The sequence below is a fragment of the Culex quinquefasciatus genome, chromosome 1 (genome assembly GCF_015732765.1).
Source record: "Culex quinquefasciatus strain JHB chromosome 1, VPISU_Cqui_1.0_pri_paternal, whole genome shotgun sequence".
In the NCBI taxonomy this organism is placed as follows: Eukaryota; Metazoa; Arthropoda; class Insecta; order Diptera; family Culicidae; genus Culex; species Culex quinquefasciatus.
In genome coordinates this window covers 106176323-106186812 of record NC_051861.1, presented here as the reverse complement: position 1 = coordinate 106186812, position 10490 = coordinate 106176323, and the positions used below count along the sequence as shown (strand labels likewise).

Below are 10490 nucleotides of genomic sequence, written 5' to 3'. Positions count from 1 at the left end.
ATATATTTCTTCAATTCAGCGATTTTCTTGAACGCATTGTGCTAAAATTTATTAATTTATTTGATTTGAATGCAGTCCAGACTCGATTATCTGAAATCCTACGGAATAAAAATACTTCCGATAATCGAATCACATATCTTAACATAAATCCATTAAATAAAATAATAAAAAAACATCTTCTTCAATCATTTTTTTTTAATTCGATGATTTTGTTCGAACGCGAATCAGTTCAATAAGGAGCGTCGGATCGAGTAGCTCTTTGTTGCGTTGGGTTCGTATAAGTCCAAGGAAGGTTTATACGCAAACTAATTGACACTTTGGCCACTTTGGAACCGAATCCGGAGCAACGGCAAATTGTTTGGAAAAAGTTACGTAAAATTATATTTTGATCACAGGAGGCTGAATGAGCAAAAAGGCAAAAAACGTCAATAAACAAAAAAAGCAGAACAAAGTTTGTTGGGTTAGGCTTGTAACTTTATTAAATTTCCCCAAAATACATCCCAAAAGAGCTCTGAAGTAATTTAGACATTTTAGATCCGAGATGGTGGCGATGAAAAATTAAAAAAAAAATACATATGGGTATGTAATATTTAATCAACCACTTGAAATTTACTCAAGTGGGGTAACAGAACTAGAATTTGATGTGAAAAAATGTGAAATAAAAAAAGGAACAAAATTGTCCATGATTCGCTTATGACGAAGATAATCGAGTCTGGACATCACTTTGTTCTCTTATCACCCTTCTCAACTCAATCAACTTCAAACGACTCGTCTCAATGTATGGGATTTCTCGGAAACACGGAAATGTAGCTAATTTTCTGCTGCTTCTCCGATGCCGGCACAAACTTGCTCCCGATGGTTATTTCCTTGGGAATATTCTTGTCCACCACTTTGTTCAGGTTATTCTTCGGATCCAAGTTCAGCATGTTCTTAAAGTTCAACGACTGTTGCTTTTCCTTCTTGCTCTTGTTGTTGGGCGTTTCCGCCGCGGCCGGTTCAACCTGCACCAGCTTGGTCTGCCGGTCCTTCCGGCGGTAGTACAGAACCTCCCCGGCTAGGGTGACCATCGCAAGGGCAAGCCCCACGAGGGTAGCGATGAAAACGCCTCCCAAACTCTCCAGCGTGATTCCCTCGCTGTCGTCCGTGTTGGGACAGACGCCGCGCATCGAGTTGTTCCAGAACTTGGCCGTTAGCGATTCGAAGTAGCGCTCCTTTTGCAGCTCTAGGATGTAGAAGCTGAGCTCGTCTTGCAGGTGGCTGCCCTGCTGGACGGCGATCGCGTACGGTTGCTCGGCAAACACTTCGCCGACCTCGGTCAGGTTGCAGTTTCGCGAGATTTCGTACTTGATCTCGGCCGAGTCGTGCACGAAGGCAAAGTCCGCCTCGAGGCGTTCGTTGACGCGCTTGAAACCGGCCTCGGCCGAATCTACCGGCTTGGCGGATTCGATCGCGGACAGGATGTTGATGTACTGCTCTTTGATCGGGTAGTCCCAGACGCGGTACTGGGCCTGGTCGTTTCCGCTGGAGAGCGTCAGGTTGCGCCACATCTGGTACAGGACGTCTTCGGCGTTCTTCATGTTCTTGAAGTAGTCGTGGGTGTCGGAGTTCTTGACGACCGTGTACTTGATACGGTTTTGGCGCGAGAGTTGTTCGAGGGATTGGACGGGGGTTTGCATACGTTCTACGGTGAGGAAGGCGGCCAGGTTGGCGGTGAAGGTGGCCAACATGAGAACGACAAAGAGCCAGTAGGCAGCTACTAGAGTCCGGCCGGACAAGGCTTTCGGAGCTTCGCCACCGCCTTGGGGTGTGAACGAGGTCAACGCGAACCAGAAGCTCTCCTTCAGCGTAAAGTCTCGACATTCGTACGGATAGGCCTGCTTGTTGTTCTTGGCACTGTACGGCGAGAACTTGTCCAGCAGCCACAGCATAACGGCCGTGGCAACGATTGCCAGCAGGATGCTCAACCAGACCTCCAACCGTAGCACGGTCATGAACTTGAACAGCGAAGTCTCCCGAACGGGGTTTCGCATCACGATCAGAATCCCGGTCTGTTCAAAGTACGGCGCCACAAAGTCCACAACCTCTTCCCGTTCGGCGGTCATCTTCATCGAAGCCATTGCAAAGTCGATCTCACCCACGACCAGATCACCGATCAGTCCGTCCCAGTTGCCGGCCTTGTCGCGCATCCCAAACGTGCCCTTCTTTGGCCACACCAGATCGTAGTCGAAGCTCATCACCTTGGACAGCTGCCGCAGAAAGTCGATGCAATATCCCTCCCAGATGGGTTGACCGGCCTCGTCCAGGATGATCTCGCCGGTTTGCGGGTCACGCTGACGGTACGCCCAAGGGATCGACTGAAAGTTTGAAATAAGATTGAGTTCAGTCGCTGACTAACTTGCTAATTACCTTACCTCCGTAGTTCCAACGCGAAAATACCTCTTCGTAGCCTTAATCCGGTTTCCCTCGCTTGGCACCACAACCCCCTTGGCGATCGACCCAACCCGGATCGCCTCAGCTTCATCCTCTTCGGTTGAGCTCCAAATCGAAACGTTCAAATTGTAGCGCAACATTCTGCTCCCATCCGGCATCCAGAACCGTTCATCCACGCGAAGATCCCTAAGCAAGCCGGAAATGTCCGCCGTCGCCGAACTGCCAACCACGCTGCAATCCTCTTGCGCGACCAGCGGTAGCTGATCGTGGAGCGCTTGCTGAAGAACCTTCTGTACCACATTCTCCAAATGGGCTTCCCAGGGTTTGAACTCCACCGGACAAGTGCAACCATCCTCCATATTTAGCAACATGCAACAAGTGCTTTTCTCCACCAGCAGACGGCTCATCGCTGGAAAAGTCTCGTGATGTTCAAAGCTCTCAGTCTCCACGTCCATGAAGATCAAGTTCCACTTGTCCGGTTTGGAGACCAGCCCACCCTGAAGTGCCCGCCTGAACAGGACACCCATCTGCGACGTATTTGCAATAATCGCAAAAAATGACGGGTAAGGCCGCACCGACTTGATCCTCTCGATCGCGTTGTCGCTCAACCGATCAAAGATGATCGTACGCAGCTGGGACTCGGTGATCAGAAAGTAGATCGCCATATCGGCGTTCTCCGGACTGTCGAAGATGTACACCACGTCGTTGGCACCGCGTGCCCGCAGATACGTCTCCATCACCTTGAGGAACGTCTGCGGCGAGGCGTCCGCGTGGATGTACGGAATGTTGAAGTTGTCCGCCGCGGACATGATCCGGTTCGTGTCCGTCCAGGTGAAGTCGAGCAGGAAGGTCGCTCCCTTCTGCACTGCGCTGCAGACTGCAAGAACCAAGTGAATTAGTGTGAAACCATTGCAAACGAATGGACCAACTCACGCTCCATATTGTCGTTGAAGATCACGTGGTCCCGGTTGTACGCGATGTAGTAATCGAACACCGATACGCCCTTGGTCTGGGCAAGGAAGGATCGAATGGCACGGGAAGCCAGCGCCGGAACGTTCTGCTGCTCGCGCTCGTGAACGATCACTTGAAAATTTTAAATTTATGTTAGAAGGAGATTTAATTTTGTTATTCGCGATCAAAAGCTCCATAATTCCGGAAGATGGCGCAAAGCATCGAAGAATGACGATTCAAATTTTCGCTGTTCGGTTATAAAGGAATGCAAACTTAAAATTGAATTTACAGCTCTTAGAACAACCTTTGAAAAAAAATTCAAGTAGTATGAGTGTAAACTTGTTGTCCTCTTTTAATTAACGCAATAAAAAAGATTTTGAAATAAAAATAATTTTGAAAAAAAAAATTGTTTCAAATGATAGAGCATTAAAAGTTAACAAAGAATCAGCTCGATTTTTTGCTTAAAAGTTGTTATGAACGCTGGAATTTAACAAAACAGAATTTGCATACAAAACCTCAAAGGGCAAAAATTTCAAACGACATACTTCGCTCTGTTCTGCAACTCAACACTAGGTGTCGCATGTCGTTTAGCTTATGAATGCCAATTGTTTTTTATTGAAACGAAAAAAATATTTTACATCAGAAACTGATGAAATTTTCATTAGTTTCTGTTGAATTTCACTCATGAAAGTAATAATATTAAACAATCAAATTTTAAAAATTTCAAAATTCATCTTTTTTTTACTGTGTACTGTGCTGCCCCTAATTACATAAATGTCCCATATGAAATTTCATCATTTTTGAGTTAGGGGAGATGGGGGTAAGACGGCCACCCTAAGGGAGAAGTCTAATAAAATTTACACAACAGATTATTTTGATCTCAAATTACGTACATATTGTTCTACTACTAGTCCATTATAGAAATGACATAAATTAGTTAGTCTAAAAACCAATTTTTAATACTTTTCAGGAATTTTAAAAAAATAATTGAAATCGTATATATATGAAATACGCGGGTAAGACGGCCACCCATGTGGGGTAAGACGGCCAGTGCTATAAATTAACTTAATAACTTTGCTAAATCCACCCAAATTCCTACAAGGTTGGTTGAACAGACTTCTCTGAACATCATAACTATTTTGGTTGAAAAATCAGGTTTCAAATGTGAAGAAAAATGCTGTTTAAAAATTTTCATATTTTGGCTCAGTGAATTTCATATTATTGCGACCACATTTTATGAAAAACTGTGAATTTTTACTACAAAACAAACACAATTTGATGCAAAATAATTAGTTTGTGTATTTTGTTTAGAATAAGTAAATCAAAATTATGTAAACAATATTAAATTAGCGATTTTTATGAAAAGTTTGATAGGATTTCATACTATTCAATGAGTTTTGCTATATCACAGTAAAGAATGTTGTCGAAACGGTAGTTAACAGCATTTTGATTAAAAATGGATAGTTTTATTGAAAATGCTTTTCCTTATCTACAAATATGTCATAATAAAAACCGTCAAAAATATAACCTATATCAATTAAAATCTACAAATTACGGGTGGCCGTCTTACCCCCGGAGGAGGTGGCCGTCTTGCCCCCAAATAAATTATTTTTTTAAACAATTTTTGTAAATAGCTCATTGCATTTTCTAAACTTTTCGAGGGACATAATCTAGGGAAAACTTCAATTTAACATGAAAAAATATTTGAAGACAGGAAAACATATTGTTATCTAACAAAAATGCCTAAGTTGTAATTCATGAAAATTACATCCAGTTTCAAGTTCAAAAATTATTTGTTTATTTTGAGCTATTTTTATACTATTTCAAACAATATTTTTGGCAAAGGTGACTCCATATGCATTATTTAGCATGAGGAACAGTATTGCTTAACATTTTAGTAATATTCATTAGTATACTTAGTAAAACAGTGGGGTGGCCGTCTTACCCCGCCTGGCCGTCTTACCCCCAGCTCCCCTACACTCACTTTTTCGTTTGACACTTTTTTAGTTTGTATCCCATTGGTTGGTCAAAGTAAAACTAAAAAGTGACGAACTGTCACTTTTTACACGGCGCTTACGCACACTATCAAAACAAACGTTTGTTAATGTGTGTGAACTCCGTGTATCGTGTATCCGGGGTGTCAAACTAAAAGGTGACCCCTGTTGTCAAAAACAGTTGGTGTCAAACCATCGGGGTTTGAGTGTATAGAGCTTTACGACGTTTCGCGTACGCACACTATAGCGCACGATTTAATTTTGCTGGCCGGACAAAATTTAACCTCACTTTTTTTCGTGTACATGCAGTTTGGTTTTTTTCTGGAAATCAGGAGGAAAAAAAATATTACAAATTTCAAATAAGTTAATATCAGCTTGCTGTTTTTGCATATGAGACATTTATGCGAACATGAGCAGTATGGGTGCAAAAAAAAACGAGAAATTCTTCCTTAAAAAAATATTAGAAGGATTAGGAATCATGGAAGGATAGCACTAATTTTAGAAGACAAATAAAAACATGATTTTTTTTTAAATTAAGGCCCAACTTAAAAACAAACTTGATTTCTTGAGACATTATTGAAAGGAAGGTGATTTATAGTTTAAAAAATGTGTGAATATTTTTTTTTTTTGCACTTGGTTAATGATTCTATGATTGTGACAAAAAATATAATATCGATGAATCGAGTCCTAAAATGAAGCTTAAATTTGTGATATAATTGTTCACAACGATAAAGCTTATTTTTCTGAGTACAATGACCATTTGTACAACCGTAAATGATTTACAATGGATTATTTAATCAATTTAAAAAAAAATACTTCGCGATCCATCTTGACAGTAATGTTCCTACTTAACAGTTCGTTCCAAGGGGACTATAGTTGATCCATCGAAAAAAATGTTCTCTTGTCAATTTATTTTTTTTGCGTAAAAAGAAAAAAAAGTGATCAGAAATGGTTTTTAATCGTGTTTTTTATCGTTGTAAAAATTTACATAGGGCTTTAGGATCCTATTAGCTTAAAACAATATGTAGGCTTATTCTTAATGAATTCAGGGTTCAATAGTTTTGATTTCCATGAGAATTAAAACTGTTGTTTGAATCAAGTTCTGAATTCATGTCATTTATAAGCAGTTTCAGCCTTGAAGTGTATTTTTTTAGTAAAATCAAAATCCCAAAACTATTTTCACTAATCGAATCGAATTGAAACTGCATGAAATTAAATTGCTTAAATTATTTTTTTTCTAAAGATAAGAGAGCAAACATTCAAAAATAGAAATGTTTATTGAAAAAACTTGAAATTAAATTGTTATTTTTTTTTTTTCAAAAAATTAAGGAGCAAAAACAATGTTGAAGTAAAAAAATTCATATAAAGGACATGAAAACATGAAATTAAATTGTTTAAATATCTTCACTATAGATATGAATATTAGAAAAGGTGAAAAATAGTAGTTTATGCAACAAGTTGCATAAAGAGGATTTTTTCAGCACGAGACGTATATTTATCCAACGTCAAAACCCGTCATTTAAAGAATTTAAAGAATTTAAAAAAATTTAAGAATTTTAAGAATTTTAAGAAATTTTAGAATTTTAAAAATTTTAAGAATTTCAAGAATTTTTAGAATTTTTAGAATTTTAAGAATTCAGCAGTCTTTTTTATTAAAATTATTGTTCAGGCATTTTGGAAATGTTTATTCTACAACAATTAAACCCGTTTAGTTTAGTGACTCGGTTCAGTTTTGATACTGAATTACTATTCAGGCAATTCAAACAGTTTGATATGTCGCATGATACTTTTTTGCAAGATATTTTCAACCGGTGCAATTATTGAACCGGTTGGATGAACCTACAGAATGACTTTTCAGGCAATTTGAAAGAGTTAGATATGTCGCATGCTACATTTTGTGCCAGAAATGTTCAACCGGTACAACTATCGAACCGGTTGGATGAACCGGTTCAGCTGAATCGGTTCAATTTTGTTACAGAATGACTTTTCAGGCAATTTGAATGAGTTAGACATGTCGCATGATACATTGTGAGCCAGAAATGTTCAACCGGTACAACTATTGAACCGGTTGGGTGAACAGGTTCAATTTTGTTGCAGATTGACTATTCATGAAATTTTGAGAAGTTAGATATGTCGCATGATTATGTTTCTAATGAAAAGTCATGTTTTTATTCTCTTACTGATGTTAGTATGTAGAACAATAAATGTTTACATAACTTTTTTAGTAAAACTTTTTGGAAAACGTAGTCTTTTTATATTTTTAACATAAAGTTCAGGTGAAGACCTTTCCAAAGCACTATAAAAGTTTGAGTTTTGGTCATGTTTTGCATAAGATATAAATTTTACAAATTTACTGTAACGCATTTTGCTCGGATATTTTTTCGTTCACCCCCTCCCCCCCGAGCCCCGCCCAAAAATCCACTAATTTGCATATTTTTTCCTTAAAGTAGACATTCTGACGATTCCAAAACACTATAAAACATTGAAGTTTGGTGCTATTTTGCATATTTCCCAAGCCTGCGAAAATTTACTGTAACGCATTTTGCAGGCTTCGGGTTGTACAGGGAAATTTTTTTCTTCGGGTCTTGACTGATATTAGAAAAGGTGAAAAATAGTAGTTTATGCAACAAGTTGCAAAAAGAGGATTTTTTCAGCACGAGACGTACATTTATCCAACGAGGTTCACCGAGTTGGATAAATACGAAGAGTGCTGAAAAAATCCTCTTTTTGCAACTAGTTGCATAAACTACTATTTTTCACCTTTTCTAATATTCAACGAGTTCCATACAACAATTCCAAAAAAACACACACTGAGTGAAATTTTATGTCAAATTTTCATGTAAATAAATAAATCGTTTAAATAAAAAAAATGTTGAAAACTGTTACTTTTCGAAACAAGTGCTGAAAAGTTCAACTTTTCAGCACCCATTTGAGTGCTGAAAAGTAGAACTTTTTTTCAGCATTTATTTTGAAAAGTGTTGCTATTCGATTCTGTTATTTTTGGTACAGAAAAGTAGGCTATTTCGTCGTTCAAGAATGACAGGAAAAGTAAGTAGTTTCACGACGGAATTGCAAAAAATATTTTTTGAGATCCAAGATGGACGCCACCAGAATTATGTAACACTTACGACCTGTCCTAACTTTGAATTACAATTATTTTTCTCGTAACTGACCTAGTCCGACCACCAAATTTCCATCCTCGTCAAAAATGGCCGTTGCGTTCTCGGCACTGCCCAAATTCGAGTTTAGGGCCAGCAAAATGGATTGCACCACAAATATGGTCCACAGGACACTCATGTTGAGTTCCGAACCCAGTTTGCGGCACCAAGTTTAACCTCTTCGAAACCACAATCGATACTGTGCCGGGGCCACGCTGTGTTTCTTTCATTTAAATTCCAAGTTTCCAAGTCCACGCTGATACAAATTAAATTAACGTTTGGCGACCAAATTATTGGTTATTGATATGCATTTTTCAGGTGGAACGGGGAAATGGAGCCATTTTCTTTGATGCTCGTGGGCGCGTTTCTAGCAAATCACGTCAGAATTATAATCGCGTAATTACTACGTCAAGCGCGCGCAATTTTGACTGTCCGAAAGTGATGAAATTTTAACGAAACTCTAACGTGGGTAGCACTGATTGGTTGGTTGGATTAACGGTTAGAACACGGCTAAGAAAAAACAGTTCCCATAATCGGTTGGACTATTTTTGATAGCAGGAATCATTATCGATTTTTTTGTGATGATAATGAAATTCTATAAAGTTTATCAGTTCTGAGCCTTTTTTTTTCGTTTTTAAATGTCTATGTAAAAATTTAGTTTAAGATAATAGCTAGACAATAAGTGAGTTAGGAGCCAGGTTGATAAGGGTAATGAACGAAGGCCTTATGATTTGTGACGACAAAAACAATTTGGTATAGGATTGTTTTGCAATGTTTATAAAAATCATTAAATTTCAACATGCTTTAGGTGACCCAAAGTGCCAGGGTCATCCAAAACATATAAAAATATATTGATCCCTACTTTTTAATATTTGAACATTTTTGCCTTTTTTATTTTTGGACACGTCACGGTATGGAGGAAGCAAAATATTATAAATCGAAAAAACCCATGGAAGATTTATACGTAGAAAGTTGGGGTTCACCTTCCTGATAATGAATATGTTTGATTCACAATATTCTATCGGTGAAAATTGCGTTTTTCAGAAAAAAAAATGTTTTCCCATACAAGATACCATGGGAGGAGGCGCATGGTGGCTCAAGTGAATTCTAATAATTTGTTAATAAGCCTTATTATATGTCGTGTTTCAAAATGTTTAACATTTCTATTGCCTTTGATTAGCATAAACTTTCAAAAAAAGTATTTTTTAATCATTTTTTTCAATTTTTTATTAAGCACCAGGCGTCTCCATTAGTAATAAAAATCGGGAATTCTAATTTGATGTTCAGTATATGATTCTGTATAAAACCAAAAATTTAATGGGGAAAATAGGGTAAAAATAAGACGAAAAACACTAAAATGGCTATATCTCTGGAAATACATTTTGGAAAAGCTTCAAATTTTGGACCCAAGCAGTTTATGGCGTATGTTTTCGAATGGTTTTTTTTAAACTGAATTCTTTTAATTTGATAGTGTTATCTGTAAAATAGTCCAAAAAAATACCTCTAAAAATGGCTTTGACCACATTTACTGGTCGAAAATTGTGAATCGAAAAATAAAATGTTTGTCTCCGACCCCACGGCTACAAATCTGAAATATAAAAATTGTGAGTTTTACGAGAGGTTTTCCAATTATGGAAGACACAAATTTTTAAGAGCGGATACAGACATCGCTCAAGTATTTCAGAAAAAGAGCTCTCAAAAATCAGACTTTGAGTTCCGGACTTCGGGCCAAAATTCAATCGAAGATGCGCATCTATACGTTCAATTTAGTAATAGGTTTTTTTTTCGAACGATTCCTTGCCGTGCACGAATTTTTTAAGATTTCTGAGAAAAGCGTTTTTTTCAAAAGCAAACCTTAAACCTTTCTTTTGTAAGAAAGGCAAAACACGATTTCATTGATATTTTGCAACTTTATGGTTTGTTTAGAAATTTCTAAAAGCATGCTTGAAACATGAAA

At 38.0% G+C, this 10490-nt stretch overlaps 1 protein-coding gene across 1 annotated transcript; it reads right to left on the bottom strand.

Moving 5' to 3' along the window:
- Nucleotides 1–478: 478 nt before the first annotated feature.
- LOC6054479 (glutamate receptor ionotropic, kainate 3) lies at nucleotides 479–8672 on the bottom strand. Its single transcript, XM_038266474.1, has 4 exons — nucleotides 8549–8672; nucleotides 3364–3513; nucleotides 2412–3307; nucleotides 479–2354 (listed from the first exon to the last, which is right to left on the bottom strand). Exons 1-4 carry the CDS (start codon nucleotides 8670–8672, stop codon nucleotides 774–776), a joined length of 2751 nt encoding a protein of 916 aa, XP_038122402.1. The 3' UTR covers nucleotides 479–773.
- Nucleotides 8673–10490: the final 1818 nt, after the last annotated feature.